We start from the raw sequence: 22,845 nt of genomic DNA, 5'->3' as shown, positions 1-22,845 counted from the left end.
ACCAGGAACTACACACCTAGCCTCGTGAACTACTTGGGTGTGTTCCTCGGGCTCTTGCACCCTCTATAGCCACAACTGGGAACAGTGCAGCATCTGTCCTGGAGACTGGCTGGCAGCAAGAGGCTTCTGGTTGGTTGGGGCTAATACACTACAAATATGAGGAGCCTTCTGCCCTGGCCTGGTCAACAAAGTAGTGCTTCCTGCAGCTACACTTCCTTTCCCTGCTTCTCCAACTCCAGCCCCTGACCTCAAGGACTCTAGGCTGGTGAGCACACACTTCAGTTCTCCACTTGGATGTTGCTGTCCATGGTCCTGGATGGCCCTGACACTCCACTCACCATTATCTGTATATTCCGGTAGTCAATGGAAACACACTTGACATACGTTGGAAGTGTCCAAAAGGCAATGCCCTCTTCATCCAGCACACACCGCCGTAGGATCTGTCCTGAAGGAAAGCAGAAAGGATACAGCAAAGAACATGACCAACTGGCTGGTGACAAGGGAGGCAGCCAGCTAAAGTCTCCTGCCACCACACACCCAGGATCCAAAGCACCAGGCCATTAGTTTCACATCCCTTTGGAGCTGTTTTCCCCATAGAGGGCCATCACCATCCCAGCATGCCATAGGTAAGTTACTCTTCCTGGAAACCAAGGCTGGGAGTATATTCCAAGGCCTTGAGGTGGGGTGGGTGGAAGAAGCAAAATCATATCCTCCTCTCTGGAATGGACACCTAATTTTATTTCTGTAGTGGGTCCAAGAATTCTAGAAGGCAGCAGATCCAGGGTCAGCATCAGAAATGCTTGCACTGCTGCTGGAAACAGAAGTTCTGGCATGGATTCCAGTCGGGGAAGAACTTCACTCCATCCTCCCCAGACCTGTTCAGTTTAGTTTCACTTGAAAAACTGTATCAGGCAACTTCATTCTCTTGGTTGCACTCTAACAGATCCAGTAAGGTGGTGCTTGAGTCCATCTTAGGAGACCCTGGAAAGTCAAGAGGAATCAGCGTCCTCATTAAAATCCACCTCCCCATTTCTGCTGGTGGTTGATTCTTTCATAGCCAGAGGAAGGAGGTCAGCCAACATGAGAAAACGAAGCAGCAATTACTAAGGTGAGGTAGCTGCTACCTGAGGTGGTTGCACTATGTGGGTAGGACATGGTGTGTATACCAGATTCTGCCTTCACAGAGCACAGAAACAAAATGGATTTGAATTGATTACAGGTGGACACACATTACTTGCTGGAGAGCTAGCTGGGAGATTTTGAAAGCAGGGAATAAATACCCCGTCGCTGCCACCCTGGAAGCCAATGAGCTGTTGTTCATCATCACAGCAGGAGCTGTGCCCATTGTCCTAGATTACTCTTGTGTCTCCTAATTTAGAGGGATTGGCTCAAGGGAGAGAAAACAAAGGAAATCACCCCGTCTGACCCTTTGCATGCCATGGACACCGTCTCTCTGCAGTCAGAGCCTCTAGAGGGCAGTTTATCACTACGTTCAGAAAAAGACATCTCTTTCAGATCTCTTTAGTCATCCATCTTCATAGGAACATCAGAAGCTGCCATCTAATGAGTCAGACCATTGAGTTCCATCAATTTCTGATTGGCAGCAGCACTCCAGGCAGGAACCATTCTTAGCCCTAACTGGAGATGCCAGGGATTGAACAGGAGACCTTCTGCATGCTAAGCAGATGCTCTATCACTAACCTATGGCTCCATCGTCAGTTATGGTTCCCTGAAATCAGCTGCTATCTGGGCACCTTTTCCAGGGTAAATGTCCTAAGAAGGCAGCTCTTGCTGTTTTGATGAGAAGAACATAAGAACAGCCCTGCTGGATCGGGCTCAAGGCCCATCTAGTGCAGCATCCTGTTTCACACAATAGCCCACCAGATGCCTTTGGGGGGTCCACAGCCAAGAGGTGAAGGCATGCCCTCTCTCCTGCTGTTGCTCCCCTGCAACTGGTATTGATAGGCATTGTGCCTCTGAGGCTGTAGGTGGCCCACACCCACCAGACCAGTGGACCAGAATCCACTTCTTGTGCTCACCTTGGCTTCCCAAACATCTATCTATCAACGGCTGATAGACCTGCCCTCCATGAATTTGTCTAAGCCCCCTTTAAAGCCATCCAAGCTAGTGGCCATCACCACATCCCATGGTGGAGAATTCCATAGATTTATTATGCACTGTGTGGTAAAGTACTTCCTCTTGTCCTGTCCTAAATTTCCTGACCTTTGGTTTCATAGGGTGTCCCCTGGTTCTAGTGTTGTGTGTATGAGAGAAATATTTCTCTCTGTCCATCCTCTCCACTCCATGCATAATTTTATACAAGGGCCCAATGGATAATGACTAGAAGCGCCAGTAGCCAGAACAATGGATTCCAGTCTTTGCAGGAACAAATATTCTACTTCCAGCCCTAGGACTGGTCCACACAGCTGGATTCCTCCATGTGGTTGTGGTATGGAGTTGATCAGCGACTATTTTTTGTCAACAAGGCTAAAAGTTCAAATTGAGCAGGAGCTGCAGGGCCAGCAGTCTTGGCCCTGCCCACTAAAACTCACACATGCACAAATCAAGACGGGGCTGGCTAACCCCTTGTGAAAAGCACGAGCCACTCCCTTTGAGACGTGGGCAAAGGGCTCTTTGACCTCCTCTGCTTCTGTAGGAAGTTGGAAAGCGAAACAGCCCTCCCCTTTGCATCTCATCAATGAAATGAAGGAGGGAAAGAGATGGAAATGGACTGAAGGAGCTCACAACAAACTCCACTTCGTGGGCTGACTTTGGCTTCCCAAACATCTCCAAATCTCTGTCTTCCTGAAGGAGGGCAGGGCCAAGGCAGATAGGTCACTTCTGAGAGGGATGGTACAAAAGGCTTGCTCCTCTTACCTGTGGCGTTACGGGGACAGCGAACATCAGCAGCCTCTCCAGCAGGGGTTTCCTTCCAAAACAGCGAGGCAAAGTTATCTTCATCACAGATTTCATGGGGCTCTGGAAAGAAAAGGAACAGTTGTTTAGAACAACTGGGCCTGATCCAGCAAGGCTGTTCTTATGTCCTTAACATCTTCCAGAGGAGAGGAGAGCTGGCCTTGTGGTAGCAAGCATGACTTGTCCCCTTAGCTAAGCAGGGTCTGCCCTGGTTGCATATGAAAGGGAGACTAGAAGTGTGAGCACTGTAAGATATTCCCCTCAGGAGATGGAGCTGCCACTCTGGGAAGAGCACTTGCATCATACTTGCATGCAGAAGGTCCCAAGTGCCCTCCCTGGCAGCATCTCCAAGATTGGGCTGAGAGAGACTCCTGCCTGCAACCTGGGAGAAGCCACTGCCAGTCTGTGAAGACAATACTGAGCAAGATGGACCACGCATCTGACTCAGTATATGTTCCAAGGAAGGAAGGAAGGAAGGAAGGAAGGAAGGAAGGAAGGAAGGAAGGAAGGAAGGGGCAGAGGGGTGAACGAAGATGAGGGATGGGGCCATAGCTTAGTGGCAGAGCATCTGTTTGCCTGCAGAAGTTCCCAGGTACAATCCCTGACAGCATATCCAGGTAGAGCAGGGGAAACCCCTGCCTGAGACCTTGGAGAAGCTGCTGCCAGTCAGTGTAGAAAATACTGAGCTAGATGGACCACGGGTCTGACTCAGGATAAGGCAGCTTCCCATCTTCCAATGCAGAGCAGGGAAAAATAATAGATGGGTACTAATAGCAACTCCCTTTGCAACCATTCCTCTTGCTGAGAAGTGGAGAGCCTAAGAGTGCCGAGTGCTTTGCCACTTCTCCACTGGTTCTTGTTGGGCTTGTTGCCTGTGCTGCTCATTATGCAGGCCAGCCACTCACTTCCAGGCATGATGGGCAAAGGACTCACAAGCCCAGTTCCTGACTCCACCCCTGACTCACTGAGATTTGATTGGCAGAGACAAGAGACAGGGACTTTTCAGCGGTGACTCCTCAGCTTTGAGATGCCCTCCCAGAGGAGCTTCGCTGGGCTCCCTCACTTCGGGTGTTTGAAAACCCTCCTCTTTAGAGAGGTTCTTTAGAGTTTTTAATCTGCTGCTTGTGTCCATTAGGTTTTTAATCTGGTTTGTCGTTTAGGGTTCCAGATTTAGCTAGTTTTCACCATAGTGCTCTGCTCTGCCTGTTTACTCTTATTTCCATGTAGTTTTATTGTGATGGATTACTTTTATGAGCTGCCCTAAGCAGCCTTGGCTGGAGGGGAGGATAGAAATAATGGCCCCCATTCTGTGCAGCAGGAGGTCACCCAGAGAAGGGCTGCATGTTGGCAAAGAGCTCCAGCATCCCACTGGCAGAGGCTTTTTGTACAGCCACATGTATGCAGAGGGAGGGGGCAATTTATCTTCTGTCTGCTTGTTTCTGTCTGCTTGCCTTTTCTGCTTCCAGAAATCTGTCTGGGAGGGTCACACAGCTTCCATGAACAGGTTTCTGGAAGCAGAAAGGTCTTACATAGGAACATAGGAAGCTGCCTTTTACCAAGTCAGACCCTTGGTCCTTCAGTCTCAGTAATGTCTACACAGACTGGCAGCGTCTTCTCCAAGGCTGCAGGCAGGAATCTCTCTCAGCCCTATCTGGGAGATGCTGCCAGGGAGGGAACTTGGAACCTTCTGCAAGCAGGCAGGTGCTCTTCCCAGAGCAGCCCCATCCCTGAAGGGGGATATCTTACAGAACTCAAACATGCCATCTCCCATTCAAATGCCAACCACAGTGGACCCTGCTTAGCAAAGGGCACAATTCATGCTTGCTACCAAAGGTCCGGCTCTCCTTCTGTCTTCTGCCATGAAGAGACAGGAGACAAAATCGCTCCCCCTCTGCAATTTAAATGCATACATACATACATTTAAAAGAAAAATAAGGGCTATATACCCTGACCTTTCCTTGGGCTAAATGGGTTGGCTAGGAACACGGTGGAGTATGTAGCCCATGGGATCAAGGATCCTGCCACTTTGGGGGCATCGGGTTCAGAGCTTGCACTTTCAAGGTTACCAGTCCAGGGGTCTCTGGCTCAGGTGGTCCCTGCTTGCTATCCTTACACTCTGTGTAGGAATCCTGTCCCAGTGGCAGTCTGTGCCACTTGCCCTCCTGATGGGGTGTGGGTCCTCCAGACCCAAATCCTCCACATCAGAGGCCAGATTGCTGCTGGGAGTTGGACTCATGACACTTCCCTCCATTTTGCATGCAACGTCAATCATAATCAGAAGTTACTTCTTTTTTAAGTAAGGCTATAATGTTGTGGATGGTTTAATGTGCAAATTAATCCATCAAAGCTTGGGTTGATTAATCACAGAGGGTCATGTTTTGATTGATAATGGCAAATCTTAATCAAGGGGGCTGAGGGTTGCTCCTTCTTCTTTTCTTTTAAAAAGTATTCTTTCTTTGCCTCTGGAATATTACTGTAATAAGAAAAATATTAGACAATGTGAATGATGGCCTTTTCTGCTAGCAATGAATAGTAGCTTTTGTTTGCTAAATTTTAAATGCTTGTGCTTCATTATTTCCAAAAGGTGCTCATTTTGCTTTCAGATTCTATGCAAGCACACACCGGGGTCATACACCAGCAACTAATGATTTTGTGTTGAGTTTCCTGCACATTTATACAGATCATTTGTTTACTGGTGTAATTAATAAACAAATCTGAATGGAAGGTTGCTGCTACTTGTTTTATTCTGTTTTACTCACTCTGTAATTATTTTACAGCTCAGACTTTGTCATCATCCCAAGTTAACTTCTATAACTGCATTGTATGTTTCAAGCTCTACCATTTAAATAAATGTGATGATTAAAAGGAACCGAGTTTACATGGTTGATAATATACACATTTATTTAATCAGCTAATAAACCGTTTGAATAGTTAAAAGGTAAACTGTTCATCAATTAAACATCAAGGCTATTCACACAAGCAGCCCTACCCAAGTTTGGGCAGCCTGACCTGGGTAAGGCTGCTCGTGTTAAGCACCGGGATCAAGGCCAAACCCAGCACTGCCTCCCCCTCTAATAAAGTGTGCCGTCAAGTCGATTTCGACTCCTGGCGCCCACAGAGCCCTGTGGTTTTTCTTTGGTGGAATACAGGAGGGGTTTACCATTGCCGCCTCCCGCGCAGTATGAGATGATGCCTTTCAGCATCTTCCTGTATCGCTGCTGCCCGATACAGTAGCAGCAGGGATTCGAACCGGCAACCTTCTGGTTGTTAGTCAAGCATTTCCCCGCTGCACCACTTAAGGTGCCTCCCCCTCTAGATAGAGTTTTTTACCTGGGCTTTTACCTGTGTTAAAAGATGCCAGCATGCCCTTTATCCCAGGTCTGGGGTCATGTGAATGCTCAGGCTGCAGGCAGTCATAGAACTGGTTGCCTAGAGTGCCCAACTCACAGGGGAATTTCCCAATGCACCATGCTGCTCATGTGGTGGATTCTAGGATTCCTGGAGGCCGGGGCTCATTTTCCTAGCCTCCAGTGATCCACGCTGCTCAGAGCAGTGAGGCTCATGTGGGCGTGTGCTGGCACGCTAAAGAGATAATCAATCATCTGGGGGCAGGGGGAGGTGGGTTCATCCCTGCCGCCTTCCCCACCCCTCTCATGGCTGTGGGTATGACTTTATTATTTCATTTGTGCAGCACATAATGAAGCTATAGAATTCATTGCCCCAAGACGGTCCTTAACTTAGTTGGCTTTGAAAACATGATGTGGCAAATGTATGAAGGAGGAGGAGCCTATCAAAAACACTCTTAGCCACGGTAGCTAAACGAAACTCCACGTTTAGAGGCAGTGTATCACTGATGGGGAGGGGGGGAGGGACAAACAACAGGGGAAGCTTCCTGGAGGCATCTGGTTGGCCAGTGTCGGAAATAGCATGTTGGACAAGTTGGAACTTTGATCTGGTCATCCGGTCATGTGGAAGGTGGAGAAATGGTTGGGGAGGAGAGCTGGTCTCGTGGTAGTGAGCATGAATTGTCCTCTTTGATAAGTAGGGTCTGCCTTGGTTTGCATGTGGATGAGGGATGACATGAGCACTATAAGATATTCCCCTTAGGGGATGGGGCCATAGTTCAGTGGAAGAGCCCCCGCTTGCTTGCATGAAGAAGGTGCCAGGTTTACTCCCGGGCATCTTCAGGTAGGGCTGGGAGAGAACCCTCCCTGAATCCTTGGGGAGATGCTGCCAGTCAGTGTAGACAATATTGAGTTAGCTGGACCAATGCTCTGACTCAGTATAAGGCAGTTTCCTATGTTCCTGATCCAGGAAGGCTCTTATGTTCATGGCCCTAAAAATAGATGTATAGGTAGAAAGTAGAGGTGTGTACGGAACTGGCTGGTCTGGTCCAGTTTGAGTCTGGACCGGACCCAAACTGGATCGGGCCTGTTTGGTCCGGCACCCTCTCAACCCACCCCCAGTTCAGTCCAGTCTGGGGTAGGGGTGGGGGTTGCAAACTTTTTTTTTTTTTTTAGTTACAATGTTGGTTTTTTTTTACTTACTCCCTTTGAGGGAGTTGTTGGAGTCGGTGGATGGGATCTGCGGAGGCCCCCTTCCCCCCGCCGGCCTCCCTTCATGCCCATACTGGCCGGCTCTTTGGCCCATTCAGGCCTTCCCCTTTTGGCACAGTGGCCATTTTGGAGGACGGCTGGTTTGGGCATGAAGGGAGGCTGGCGTGGAGAGGGGGAACCTCTGAGGACCTCCTGTAGCCTCCAACACCTCCCCCAAAGGGGGTAAGTAAAATAAATGTTCCATTTTAAAAAAATGTTCATGACCCCCCGAACAGTCAGGGTGTGTTTCGTCTGGGGTCGAACAGAGCAGGAGATGGTTCGGTTCGACCCTGAACAGGTGAACTGAACCGGTTCAGCATCGAACACATTCGACGTCGAACCTGCTTGCACATCCCTAGTAGAAAGACACTCATAAAATGCCCCTAGTTCAGGTTTTCTCTGCTTTGGGTCTCCAAGGCCAATGTAGCTGGGGATGATGGGAGTTTTGGCTGGGCCACAACTCCCATCCCTCCCACCCACAAACATCTGGGGAGAATTCCTACCATGGATGATTCTACCACTCCAAAACTGGGATGCGTTTGGAGGGTAGAACCGACTAGACTAAAACCAGCTGCCTGCATGAGCAGCAAGACTCTTTATGTGGAGCAGTTATTTATGAGACGTAAACCAGTGGAACCTGCCAGGGGGGGTATTAAAGTGATTTCTCATTTCTAAGAGTAGGGAGGAGGAAAACGTATATTTCACGGCTTCCAGTTACACTTCCTCTTTTGTTGGGAATGCAAAGCAACTTGTAAACAGGGCAGATGCACATACCGCCCAGAAAGGAAGGGCACAGAATCACCAAAGGCAATACTAGCCATTGCTACAGCCCAGCAGCTTCCTAGGGAGATCCAGGTGTAGCACTGAATGCTGGTTGTAGCAGGGTACCACCGTGCCAGCTGTGAAACAGAGAAAGCTGGCCAAGGGAGAGGTGGGAGCCACTGTTGCAGTAAATGATGCTGAGCATCCAGCCAAGAAGACCAACAAGACAGTCACAGAAGGCCAAGAAAACCAAAGACAGTCACAGAGCACATTTCCACTGTCCGGGCTGCTGTGATTAAAGGCAATTAGTCAGAGCAGAACATCCACCCTCAATGCATAACACAGGGGTTGCCAGCTTTGGGTATCTAGATGCTTCCCCAACCACAAAGGCCAAAGGCTGTCTGAAAATGCCCGGAGTAAAGGCCACCAGGTCAGATTCTGCATCTGTGCTTGAATGAGAGATGCACTGAACTCCGAATATGATGGAATGGGCTAGTTATCACCACCAATCTAATGTTAGTTAGGTGGGAATCTGAGATTTGCCCCATGGTGTTTGCTATGAGAACCCATGAATTTGGGGCCATCACTTCTGATCCCAATTACGGATCTCAGCTTCATGTTGGGTTGGCATGTTGCCAACCAGAGATTTAAAAAATCATGAGTTCTCACAACACGCATTGCAGGAATGTGCAAAGTGCAAGAGAACTGGCCCAATGAATATGGCCCATGGAGTCTACTCATCTGAAAGCTCCCCATGCCAAATTCCTGTGGGATGGAGGGAAAGAATCCAACAACTGGCCTTATTGTTCTCCAAGCATTCTTCCCATGAGGCTTAAAGAAGCTGGATTGCAAATGTGAACGTGCAGCCGAGACAGAGTTGGTTGCTCATTTCATTTGCATGGCAAATGCCTCTCTCCCACCTTAGCAACTGTCAGACATGCACATTATCAGCACAAGAGAGGCTCCTGGATGAAAAATCTCAATGCAGTCTTGCACTTGGGCTTCAGAGAGTTGAGATTATGCCTGATCAAAGGAGGAAAAATGTGGACGTTTCCAAAGGTGAATGTGGGGCTGCTACTTCTGAACCGTATGACATCTGACAACATTTTAGAACAAAGGGAGTGTAAACTGGGGGGGGGGGGATATACCTACCCATTGGAGGCTGGGATCTGAATGGAGCACTGAGTCATTTCTCCACTAAACATCAGAACCCCCAATTTGCCTTTCTCCCCATGGAGTGGGGGGAAAGATACAGGTCTGCTGGGAAGCAGCTGGGTGGGGGTGGATGGCATTTTTCAGTAGGCAGCAGCAGGAAGGGAATGGGTTAAGCACTGGGTTCAATGCCCGACCCACTTCTGCCAACATTTCACTACAGATCGCAGCCTCCTCCCACTGTTGCTTATCATATTTTTTAAAAGAGTGTGTGGGATGAATGTTACGCACAAGTGAATGACATGTATCGCTCGAGCCTGCATTCATTTTCTACAGCAAAGTCGTGGCAGAAAACCAAACCATTGCTGTGGTTACCCAGCTCAGCTTCCTGCTTCCTTTTTCAGCAACTGTTCTCTGGGAAGGACGGAGGATGTTCTCCAAATATGGTGCGTCAGGAAGAGCATGTGTGTGAATCTGCCTCTTTCCATAAATGTGCATTCATCCAAGAGCTAGCCTAGCAAAAATGCAAAGTGCTTGTTCTGACCTAGAAAGGGACCCAGCGACCAGGGGCGGATTAACGCATAGGCAATATAGGCACTTGCCTGTGGCGGAAAATTTTGAGAGTGCTGTGCAAGTAAAGGGATTTAACTCCCCACCCCCATGAAGTCCTTTACTTGTAAAGGGGAATCCTTGCTGGATTCCCCTTTACACGTATAGCCATCAAGCCCCGAGAGATGGGGTGACAAATCTTTGGTTGCCTACAGGTGGCAAAAAACTTATTCTGGCCCTGCCAGTGACCCCTGCCCATACACAAAGAGACCCTTCTGAAGGTGCTCTGACTACATCCAGAAGTTAGATGAGTGAAGACCAGAGACAGAACTCTTCTGTGACAATGCCCCCCTCCCGGGGACACATACCAGCAGCTCTCCTATTATGTGATAAGGACCGGATTAAATCTGTTTTATTTGCCCAGGATTTTAACAAGCCATTTGGAGCTGCTATTGCTATTTTGTCTGCTTTTAAAAAGTAATGCACTTGCCATTCTTACTGATTGGTGTTACAATCTTTTTAATATTTCTAGAGCTCAGCCAAAATTGCCAGTGCAATTTCACTTCCCCATTAGCAGGAGACAAAGTGGGGGGGGAGCAATTTTTCAGCATTTGAGGGGAGAATAAAAAGCGAGTTAACTTCTGCTGGTGCTCTCTGAAGTTTCAACAGCTGCTGGAAACTTCCCCATCCCTTCCCCACAGCTGATGGGCAGAGCAGAAGTCAGAGAGAGAGATTGAGAGATCGAGAGAGAGAGAGAAGCATTGCCCAGCATGTCAACATGAGAATCAACATGATTCAACACGTTGGAGTCAACATTATTGTATTTCAATCTGTAGAAAGTTGCAAGGCTCCCGGCAGAGCACATCCTTAGCATTCAGAAGGTCCTATGTTCAATCCCTGCAATTCCAGGGATCTCAGATATCAGGGTGGGAAAAGACCTCTGCCTGCAACCCGGGAAAGTCACTGGCAAGCATAACAGACAGGTGAGACCAACCTGAGTCCCTCCAGCTGGAGATGATGGGAGTTGCAGTCAAACCACAGCTGTGGCATCTCAGGTTGGCCAATAGACTAGGGGAACCAATGATCTGACTCAGATTCATATGCTGTCTATAATCAACATGGCTGGACACAGCTGAACAGCTAGTACATAAACACAACAATGGTTAGGAATGGTACATAGGAAGCTGCCGTATACTGATTCAGACCATTGGTCTATCTAGCTCAGTATGGCCTTCACAGACTGGCAGCAGCTTCTCCAAGGTTGCAGGTAGGAATCTCTCTCAGCCCTATTTTGGAGATGCTGCCAGGGAGGGAACGTGGAACCTTCTGCTTTTCCCAGAGTGGTGGCTCCATCCCCTGAGGGGGGAATGCCTTCCAGTGCTCACACTTCTAGTCTCCCATTCAAATGCAAGCAGGGCGGACCCTGCTTAGCTAAGGGGACAAGTCAGGCTTGCTACCACCAGACCAGCTCTCTACCCCATGGTGTTGGAGGATGATCAGGCAGGCCCCTATCCTTAGGGGAGTCATCTGCCCCACAACCCTAGTTCCAGCCATATAGGACGTGCAGGAGCCCAGCCTGGAGGCTTGCCCTTAATTTCACCTTTTCAACTTTCTCTCCGGCACTAAGCTACATTCCTGGGAAACAAAGCATGACATTCCGTATTAGGGATGCTTGTTAGAAATGCATTTTGCTGCCTTGCCTGAGCGTGTGGGAGTGCTTCCTCGCTCAGGAGGGAACATCATGATCCCTGTAATTTTTAATATTCCTTTGTAACAAAATCCTTTCTACAAAAGGAAGCATGCAGCACTGGGAGAATTTAACATCTAACCCAATTATGTTCAATTCCTCTTTTTTTAAAAAAAATCACATTATGTTTGTGTTTGATTTCCTTTCTTCCCCCCCACCACCCCACTTTCTAGGACAACATAGAAATGCTATTATGCTAGCCATTGATTTGATGGTTGGAGGATGCAAGTGGAAGTGGGCAGGGCTCCCAGGAAAGGGGCAGCTTCAAGCAGCAGCATAGGGAGGCGGGTGGCGGCCCGTGTGTGGTGGCGGCCAGAGTCCCCTGACCCGGCCCCCCATGTCTGATGTCAGACACAGGGGGCCAGCTAGCCACACACCCACATCTGACATCAGATGTGGGGGGCATGGTCTCCCTCCCAAACAGGGCCACACTGATCAGACCATGCTGCATTGGGCAGAGTGGGCCAGAGCAACTCTCCTTGCCTTAAAGGCAGGGAGAGCCATTATGGCCACACTGCCAATGCAGCTCAGGCCTATCTCTCTCCTAAATGGGGCCACGTGGCCCCGTTTCAGAGGGAGATCGATTGGCCCTGCTGCGTTGGCATTGAGACCAGGAGTGGCTCTCCCTGTCTTTAAGGAGTGGAAACCAGGAGTGGCTCTTCCCTGCGCTGCCGGCTTGAAATGGGGCTGCATGACCCTGTTTGGGACCGAAATAATGCCCCCCCACATTCGTGGCCCCTGCTTGGTGGCGGCCCGGGTTCTTTGAACCCATCCACCCAATGGTGGCATTACCCCTGGCTTCAAGGAAGTTTTATTCCTTTATTATTAAGGGACATCTAGTCTAATGAAGCCCTGGTGCAACTAATGGGGTCCCGTTCCTGGGGGGGAGGGATGATTGCCATTTATCTCCCCTTCCCTCTGAAGCTGGCTGTGCCCCCCCCCCCCCCGCCCAAAAAAAAACAACCCCTGGCTGTGCGACCCTCAGGACATGCAGTATTTTTGGAGTCAAAGCTTCAGAGGGAAAGGGAGACTAATAAAAACCACTCTCCCCCATAGTGCACACACCCTGCTTTGTTTGTCTGGATGTCAGCCATCATCATCATCATCATCATCATCATCATCATCATCATCATCATCATCTATTTATTCTATACTCTAAGGCAGGGAGAGGTAGTTCTATCATGCAAATTGTATTACCCTTTTTGCTACCTTCAAAATGTTTCGTGTTAGACAAATGGAATTCCTGTGTTGAGTTGTTGCACACCTTTAAAATATGTCAAATAAATTGTTGTTGTTGTTTCCAAACTGTTTACACAGGAAGCACCGCACAGAGCATAACAGTCTGAATGTCACCAGAGCATGAGTAATGGAGGCATGACACTTGCTGGGTGACTCTGGGCTGGTCACTTCTCTCTCAGCCTAAACTACTTCACAGGGTTGTGGTAGTAGGGATCCCCTTTTCGATAACAGGTCATCTCTCTGGCTCTCGCAAAATGCCAAATAGAGATGTGCATGGAACCGCAGAGGCGTGGTCTGGCGCCAGCAGGGGTGTGTGTTGCATTTACCCCTCCTGCCATTTCCCCCCTGCTAGCATGCCATTTTTTGGAAATGATTTGGGGGCGGCAGCATTCCTCCCTTCCGCCCCCACCCCCATTGTTTGCTGGAAATACAGGAAGTAGCAATTGCCCGTGTGCTCGCACACGCAATGCGCGATGTGCACAGCAGGCACACACGCACGGCGGTGTGCACACATGCTATTGCTACTTCCTGTCTTTCCGGCAAACAACGGGGGCAAGGGCGGCAGGGAGGAATGCTGCCGCCCCAAAATCATTTCCAAAAAATGGAGTGCCAGCAGGGGGAAAGTGGTGGGAGGGGTAAATGCAACCCCCCCACCCTTAAAGAACCACCCCCCACTGGTGCTGGACTGGGCCACATTCAAACCAGTTCGGAGGCCTCTATCATGGTCTCCAGACCGGTTCGTGCACACAGCCAGGAATTGTATCAGAAATTCGTAATCTTAATTCCTTACTGACCTTCAAGAGAGCCCTTAAAACCCATCTGTTTGGCCTGGCCTTTCGGGGTTTTTAATTGGTTTTAATTGTTTTAATGCTAACCTGGTTTTCAGGGTTTTAATTGTTATGATAGTTTGTCTTTTAAGATGCTTTTTAATTGGTGTTAATATTTATATCTCTGTTTTAACTGTTATTGGTTTTAATGGTTTCTGTTTTTAATTGTAAACCGCCCTGAGCCATTTTGGAAGGACGGTATAAAAATCGAATGAATGAATGAATGAATGAATGAATGCTGAATGCCAAACTGTGCATTGAACTGGATGTGTCATTTGGCCCTAAGCCACTTACCTGGACACCTCTTTTCATTGCACTGCTTGTACTCCTCTTTGGGGCCTTGGCAGGCTTCTCCTCCAAAGAAAGGACCGTAGCACACCCGGTCCCTTTTCTGCGTCCCACCTCCACAAGTCGCTGTGCAGCTCCCCCACGAGCCCCAGGCTTGCCACTTCCCATCCACTGCAGGGAGAGAAACGAGTGAAATATGCAGCAATGTTCCCAAGGAGAAGAAAAGAGAATCTAATTCTCTGAAGGGAAACGTTAGGCACACGTCTTGTTAAACTAAGAGCTTGGTGGAATGAACAATGCGGCAAAGGGAGCAGATGAGATTCAAAGCAGGAAAGCTGATCTAACTTAGTGGCTCAGAACCAGAAATAGACACTCTCCCTCTTGTCTCCTGAATTATTTCAGTTCCCAGGGTCAGCCCTAAACCAAAGGGCATCCCAGGTGAGGAACATCTCTGGTCCAGGAGTTCAGCTCTTGGATATCTTACATCGTTTTGCATAGGTAGCTCATTTCACAACTTTAATGCATAACCATTACATATCCCCATACAAGGCCAAAAAGAAAAAGAAAAGAAAAAGTGGATGTGCAAAACTGAATCTGTAGATCTATATTTTTCCAAGCGAATAAAGTAGGTCAATTTTCATTTCCCCTAATCTTTATGGAAGCACTGTTTATTATTATTATTATTTTTTATTATTTATTATGTTCAGAATTACTGAAATGCTCAGCAAGCCTCAAGCCCTCTGTCGATCTCCTCCACAGAATCCCCTATATGAATGCAAACCACGAGGAGGAAAAAGCCAGGAAGGTGAGGCAAACAGGCGTTGCGTGTAGGCTCTGTTCATGCTCACAGGTTCCAAATAATGCATGGAGACTGGGATGAGGCCAGTAGGTGCAATCACACACACCCTCCATGCATTCATATCTACAGGTGTGTCACATGACCAGGACTTTATTCCCTACCCCTTTCTTTAATTTGAGCTAGGGCTTCCCAGGTCATGGCTCCAGAATCTCTTGCGATATTTAAGTTCAGTTCTGGAAGTCAGCCATAAATGGAAACAATATGGGTGACTATGCAAAGGGAGATGACCAGAATGCATCAGCCAGAGCAGGCTCTCCCCTCTCCTTGACACATTCAGATCACCTGCTCTCCTTGTACCCCAGAAAACCTGTCTGGTCCCCAAGTTCTGCACACACACAAATTTGCATGAGGAATTTAGGGTGTCAAGAGCAATTCCCTTCAGGGATGCAACAACAACAGATGCCAGAATAGATACTTGTTATGACTTCCAATGGCACAGCTCATCTGCAGTTTCCAACAGAAGTATAGGTTGTAAGGGGAGTGAGACTCAACCTGGAAGCTAAAAGGAATCTTTTTAATGAACAAGCAGTCTCTTGAGGCCAGTTTCCCTGATCTGTAATTCACAGGTAACAAACCTTGAACTCACTTTGCTCCCTAATCAGACACAAGAGGAAAGAGAGGAATAGAGTTGCATATACTGAGCTTCATTCAAGTGCAGGCGACATCATGCATTCCCGTTAGAAATCTCCTCATGGACTGGGCCCCTTGAGAATACAGAGTGCAAACTGCATGCACTTTGGCACAAAATTGGAACATAGGAATACAACAAATATTTATAAACCGCTCTTCAACAAAAGACTCCAAAGTGGTTATTTATTATTTTTATTTGTATTATATTTTTAAACCACCCCATCCAGAGGCTCTGGGCAGTGTACTGATGTAAATGAATGAATGAATGAATGAATGAATGAATAAATAAGATGGCTCCCTGTCCCCCAAGGGCTCACAATCTAAAAAAGAAACATAAGAGAGAGACCAGCAACAGCCACTGGAGGGATGCTGTGCTGGGGACGGAGAGGGCCAGTTGCTAAATAAAGAACATCACCACTTTACAGGTACCTCTTTGCTCAATTAGCAAGGGCCATGTTGTGTGTGTATCCCTATGCATATAGAGATCATTTGCACACCGTATACACAAGCCCAATTCACAAGAAACACTCCTCACATTCATTAAATGCAGGGCAGAGAGAGCAGATCTCTGCCCACTGACTACATCATCCACTGGCAGCAATGCATTCAGCATTTATTTGAGCAAACACAGTGCTGAGCACGCAGAAGGCTCCTCCTTGCAGTCGAGAACCCCGATCACCCAGCATTCCTAACTGCACGGAAAAACCCTCTTAGTCTTTGGCGGACATCCTCACTAACAAAGCACTTGCACAATCAGCAAAGCTGCACTTGGCCAAGAAGACCACACAGTTGCCCTAAAGCCAGCGTGGTGTTGTGGTTAGAGTGGTCTAGGACCAGGGAGACCCGAGTTCAGATCCCCATTCAGCCATGAAACTAGCTGGGTGACTCTGGGCCAGTCACTTCTCTCTCAGCCTAGCCTCCTTCACAGGGTTGTTGTGAAAGAGAAACTCAAGTATGCAGTACACCGCTCTGGGCTCCTTGGAGGAAGAGCGGGATATAAATGTAATAATAATAAAAAATAAAAATAAAGGAGAGGATCTGCACAATTACACAAAAGTGCCATTTAAATGCACTATAGAGCTCCGGCTATAAAGCGGTATATAAATGTAAGTGCTATTAAATGAGACATACTGCAGTTGTGGACTGTTGAACAAGCAGCAACAGCAGCACATCAGTCTGGAATGGGAGCTCCAGAATTGGCACAAGTAGCTCGCACAACAGCTTTGCTCAAGCGCAACATCCTTCTCCCAGCACTTTGTTAGGATGTCAGCTTTGGTGTTTGGCACCAACCATGGCAGTCACTGAACACATGGCCGCTGGGGGGCGTAGTCAGTAAGTGGGGCTAGTAGGCATGCTTCTGTTCCTTCTCTCTGCATTCACTGAAGGTGGGAAGGATTTCTTGTGAATATGGCTAGATTCTATGCACAGAATGTAGCATGTGAATAGGGCTACCAGTGATCACTGGTTGAGGTATGCAGATGTGCAAGGCATTTAGAGTCTGCTGTAACCTCCATGACCAGGAATGTTGATTCTTTCAAATTAACCTGCTTGAACCAACACTGTGTTCATGGGGCAGATTTTTCTGTGTTTCTATTTTCACATCCCAAAGTATCCTTTGGGTGAGACAGACCCTTTCACCATAAAAGGGAGGTGATTTGCAAAAGAAGAAATTAATATTTTGGAAGCTCTTTGGGGGAGATTGTGGGGTTTTGAAGCCAACCCCTGCTGAGCTCCTAAGGTGTCCATCCTAGCTGGATCACTCAAAAGGGCACCTTTGGGGTCCAATCTAAGCCCAGCTGAACCAGCTGCCTTTCCCCAAATACATCTTTGGCTGTACTCCAAGACTGGGAGATTCTAGTGTTGGGAGATCCTTTGGGGACTACACAAGCTCCCTCAGACTTGTTCTGAGATATCACATACCTTCCAGCGATGTTGAGGGAGGAATCCAAAACACTGTCAACAACTCTTTGTTGGAAGTGAAAATGAAACCAAAACTGCACCAGAACATTGGCTCAGTGTTATTGTGTACACAGGTTAATTAAGATGGTGCCCAGTCCCAATGGCCACACATTCGGTGTAAGATCTCTTACCATGACAAAACTCACACAAGGGAGGGACACGCAAAAATTTGGGCTTGGTCTTCTCAGATGGTTCCACATTGGCCTCACCCTTTATAAAGGCCAGTGATACTTTAGTTGGATGCATGGAAGGAGAGAGAGATGCACATGCACATACTCACCTGGGCATTGTCTCAGGAAGCAATCTCGGGTCTCCACCCAGTGGCCCTGGCATTCGGCTCCCCCGTAGGACGGCCCATTGCACTCCCTTGTCCGCTGCTGGGTGCCGTTGGAGCAGGAGGTAGAACAAGAACTCCAGCTCGACCACTCGTTCCAGTTCCCATCCACTGAGTGGCCCAAAGAAGGAAAGGAGAAAAGGCAGAATGTGAAAACCGCTTTTGCACGGGGTGGCATAGCCAGGTCTGACTCTGTGAGCACTGGCTGAGCCGACCCTGAGCCACCTCACGGAAGGACACAGAAGGGAAATCCAAATGGGAACCCCTTCTGGTGGACAGACAGCCTGGGTCCAGAATGCCTAAAGGTTGCCTTTGCCAGTATATGTCCCTCTAGCAGTTAAGGTCACCAGGGGAGGCTATGTTTCAGCTTCCAACTCCTAAAGAGGTGAGGACACTGAACATCCAGTACAGGGTCCTCTGTCTGGTGATGCCACTGTTATGGAGCTACCTGTCTGGGATGCCCCATCAGGCAATTTCTGCATTACAGTTTGGGAAAGGCTGTCTTGTTAATTCTGTCATATCTCCATGAAATCTGATACTTCTCCTTATTAGTTTTATCATGTGTAAATATTTTATTGCTATTATAATTCAGCATTGTACAATTATACCTGGGCATCCAAGGAAGGAATCTCAAGACTCAATGCTTCAAGAATCCAGTACATTTAAAAAATAAAATAAAATAGAAATACAAACAATGAATATGCAAGCAGACATCAGACAAATGGCTAGAGGAAGTCTTGTTAGAAATCTTAGAGGAAAGGGGAAAGTTCACTTCAGGCCAGTAGCAACATAAGGCATAAAACTAGGTAGATGTTGGGTACTGGAAGGAAGGACGGAAGGAAGGAAGGAAGGAAGGAATCCTTTGGTTCACCTAGGTTGAGATGCCAGAGATGAATGGACCAGATAGACACTCTAGCAACACAAGGAGACAGAAGAGATAAGCATCCAATGGATTTAGCAAGGAGCTTTCATGCTGAGACGTGCAGGCAGGAAAGGGGAAAGCAAAGCCTGTTTATAGAAAAGCAATTTGCTGAATCCTCAAGGCTGTTTTAAAAAAAACCCTTCAAGGCTGCCTCAGATTTGACAAGATGGTTTTCTTCCTGACAGTTCAACATTGCCCTCTTGGGTAATCTGCAGATAAGTCATCGGTGATTGGCATTACTAGGACTAATGTCTTAATACTGTCAGCTTGCTGCTGGATATTAAATGGAAGCAAATCATGGTATGTGCATTTTAATGAGTTGATCAAATGTACATCTCAGATTCCTAGTCCTTATCTTTAAGGCCTCTTGCTTGCATCAGTGCAAACTCTCAGGCCTTCCAAAATCCCATCAGCTGAACCCTGAAACCACCATTTCTTGCACTGCTTAATTAACATGAATAGGCTATGAAGTTCTCCAGTCAGAAATATCGACCATAATTTATCATTTGGCCAGCAAAGCCCTCTTATGCAAAGTGCAGGTTAGGAATGAAATATGAAGACTTTTTATTAGAGCAATAGATCTTGAAAGACTCCCCTGGTGTGACAGAGCCATTCTAATTATTTCTGGAAAGCTTCAGCTCATTAGCAGAGAGCTCATTATCTCTCTAGCAGACTGTAAGGAAGTCCGAGCGACACTTCCCAACAAGTCCTAAGGCTGGAATTTAGGAGCCAGAAGGCCACCGAGTCCACTCCTGGTCCCAAAGAGAGCTCCTCCAGGTACTGAACTCATGCAGAGTAATCCAGATAATGCACTGTGCAATGAGCAAAAGCAGTGGAGCAAACGGAGAGTGAGGCAGCTTCATAGGTCTAAAGAACAGAGTCAAGTCAGAAAGCCAAAAAGGCTGACAAAGTTGCTAGCATGATCTGATTCGTCCTGGCAATCCTCAGCATCAGTAAGCAAAGCACAGCTGGATCAGATGAAAGGCTCATCCAGTCCAGCATCCTGCATCGCCCAGTGGCCCATCAGATGCTTCAGAAAAGCCCACAAGCCGGATATGAAGGGAACAGCCATCCTCCACTGTTACCCCCAAGCAACTGGTTAGGGACGTGCATTTCGTTTTGGATACAAAATGTTTTGTGCACAAAACAGGCCATTTTCAGCTGTTTTGTAGCCAAAACAAAACACCCAGTGCTCAAAACAGAAAATTTTCTAGCCAAAACAAAACATCCCTGTTTCGGATACAAAATGTTTTGTGTCGGCTATTTTGGAACTCCATTTTGCAATCGCAAAAAGTCTTTCTCCTTCAGTCTCCATTTTGAGTTTTGACATCTGTTTGAATTAACAGCCCACAGACTGGCCAGCGAAAGCATTAGCTGATCTGCTGGCAATTGCCTCCTTATTCCTTTTAAGCAAATTTAAGGGTAAATTTTACCCTCATTGGCCAGTGGGGCAGTGTGCATTTCATTGTTGTTGTTTCACACTGTTTTGTGTAGATCAATTGCATTTCGGGCGGGGAAGATGAGGAAGTGCATGATCTTTGGAAATCTGCCTGATTTTTTCCAAAGCTCTGCTGTTGTTGATGTGTGATGTTGATGTTATTTGGGGTGGATTCGGAGCAGAAAGGGGGCTTTGGGGGCAGAAGAGTGGTTCAGGTAGCAGTGCCCCAATGGATGCCTGCTGCCACCCAGATTCCAAATGAATTGGGAAAAGGGCTGATTTTAAAAGAATTTCTGGAGTTGACATGTCTTTGGGGCAGATTTGGGGCAGAAAGGGAGCCTGAAGGGCAAAACAGTGGGTTGGGTGGCAGTGCCACAAGGGGTGCCTGCCACTTGCCCTGTTCCAAAGGAATAGGGCAAACAGCTGATTTCTTAGGAATTGTTGAAGTTTACGCTTCTTTAAGGTTCCCCCCCAGGGAATAATTGAGGTTTCAGAAGACCCATAACTCCACCTGGGGGCACTGGGGTAGCGGGGAGTGAGTGGTGGTGTAGTTCACACAGGGTGCCAACCACCCCCATGGGTTGCTAACCCATGGGGTGCTGGGTTCTGTTGTTTCTGAGATGTTCTGAGTATAGATTCTCCGGCAGCATATGAGATTTTCAACGACAAACCATGAATCCACTCTCATATGCTACCGGAGAATCTGAATCTACACTCAAACATCTCAGAAACAACAGAACCCAGTACCCCATGGGTTAGCAATCCGTGGGGGTGGTTGGCACCCTATGTGCTCTACACAACCACTTGCTCTGGGCCACCCTGGTGCCCCCCAAGTGCAGTTATGGGGCAGGAATTACAGAGGCCTATCATTCCCTATGGGGAAGAACTTTACAGATGCGCAAACTCCATTACATCTTTAAAAATCAGCCCTCTGCCCAATTTATTTGAAATAATTCTGGCAGTTTCCTTGCCCCTACTGGGCACTACCACCCACCCTACTCTGCTCTGGGCCACCCCTTTCCCCCCAACATGAAGCTATATTTGCTGAAACCTCCATTCTTCCCTATGGGAAAAGTCCTATATTTCAAAAATTCACCAAAAATCAGCCCTTTGCCCAATTCCTCTGAAATTTGGGTGGTAGTTTCCACCCATTGGGCACTACCACCCCCAATGACTAGTTTTTCCCTGGGGCCATTTTTCAAAATCCAAAACGTTTTGGATTCGGATTTTGAAATTTCGAACAAGGAACAAAATTGAGATGTTTCGGATTGGCTGATTTCGAACAAAGAACAAAAAAGGGGTGTTTCAGATTCGGGCCAAAGACAAAACAGAAAGGAAAAAAAGCACAACCCTACAACTGGTGTTCAGTGGCTTCCTGTTTCCGAGCCTGGGAATTCCATGTAGCCTTCATGACTCATGGAGAAGGATTGTGGCTCAGTGATAGAGCTTCTGCTTTGCATACAGAAAATCATGGGTTCTGACACTGGCATCTCCAGGTGTGTCTGGAAAATACCCATCTCTAGCTCCGGAGAGCCGCTGCCAATCAGTGTAGACCAGGGATTCTCAACATTGGGTCCCCAGATATTTTTGGACTTCAACTCCCATAATCCCCAGTCCCAGTGGCCTTTGGCTTGGGATTATGGGAGCTAAGTCCAAAAACACCTGGGGACCCAACACTGGGAATCCCTGGTGTGTGGGACCAAGGCAGCGATCTATCTAATAATTGTCTGTGTGTGGTTGTATCTGATATAGATAGAATCCTTACAGATAAAACTGACTTGAACAGATTGTTGAGATCTGCCCTAAAAGTGGGCAGTTATGACCCAATACAATGACCACAAGAACAGAGCCAAACAGGGAGAGTTTTACTCTGTGGATGGGTTCAGACATCATATACAACCATTGTTTTTTTTAATTAACTAAGGTTTATTTAGCAAACTTGGGTGGGCATCAGTGTTCCCTCTAACAGGGATTCCCAGTTGTTTTTGACTACAGCTCCCATAATCCCCAAGCAAGAGAGTTGTCATTAACAAGCTCTGGGAATCCGTGTTAGAGGGGACAATGATGGGCACCACAGATGATCACCAACTCATGGTTTGTTTTGGTCCCACCCTTTCTCCTGACCTCCCATGATCTAAGCTTGATGCTCTCTATAGCTGCCTTTGGACATAGCAGCAAACCGTGGGTGAAACAGACCTGTAGTTTGCCTCCATTTCCCCAGCGGGCTCCCACACGATCACAATCTGCGGTCTGGAAGCCAGCAATGGGGAAGAAACTGGCTGTGTGGGCTTCCTCCTTCACATGAAGGAAAGCCGTGGCAGCCAATAGATTTGGAGAGAGGGAGGAGCTTCCTACCCTTAACTCCGGTTTGTGCAGCTTGCACAAACTGGAGAACATGGCAGCAGAATCCAGAGGACACAATGCTGCCTTCAAACCAGAGGTCTCGACAGTGAAACTCAAAGCAGAACTAAGGTACAAACTCAGGTTTGGGGTCAAAAACCGATCTGCGGTTTGGTGATGAAACTGCGGTTTTATGCATTTGGACTACCACAATCTTGAACCTCTGGCACGTTTGCCTTCAGTTTGCCATTATGTCTGAAGGTGGCCTTAGAGAGAGATACTGAAACA

General features: G+C 47.6%; 1 protein-coding gene across 15 annotated transcripts in view; it reads right to left on the bottom strand.

Moving 5' to 3' along the window:
- The window catches only part of ADGRB1 (adhesion G protein-coupled receptor B1), a 464,876-nt gene that overhangs the window by 206,164 nt on the left and 235,867 nt on the right, over positions 1-22,845 (bottom strand). For 13 of the 15 annotated variants that reach the window (XM_053246399.1, XM_053246407.1, XM_053246406.1 and 10 more), the window contains 4 exons: positions 17,804-17,978; positions 14,082-14,246; positions 2,878-2,979; positions 339-445 (listed from right to left, as the gene is read on the bottom strand). In XM_053246399.1, coding sequence (XP_053102374.1) covers positions 339-445; positions 2,878-2,979; positions 14,082-14,246; positions 17,804-17,978 — 549 coding nt within the window. The remainder of the gene's footprint in view (positions 1-338; positions 446-2,877; positions 2,980-14,081; positions 14,247-17,803; positions 17,979-22,845) is intronic. The other 2 variants (XM_053246405.1, XM_053246412.1) reach the window with 1 other exon arrangement.

The sequence above is a fragment of the Hemicordylus capensis genome, chromosome 4, assembly GCF_027244095.1.
Source record: "Hemicordylus capensis ecotype Gifberg chromosome 4, rHemCap1.1.pri, whole genome shotgun sequence".
NCBI lineage: Eukaryota > Metazoa > Chordata > Lepidosauria > Squamata > Cordylidae > Hemicordylus > Hemicordylus capensis.
The sequence above is the reverse complement of the archived record's forward strand: the minus strand, read 5'-3'. Positions and strand labels throughout refer to the sequence as shown.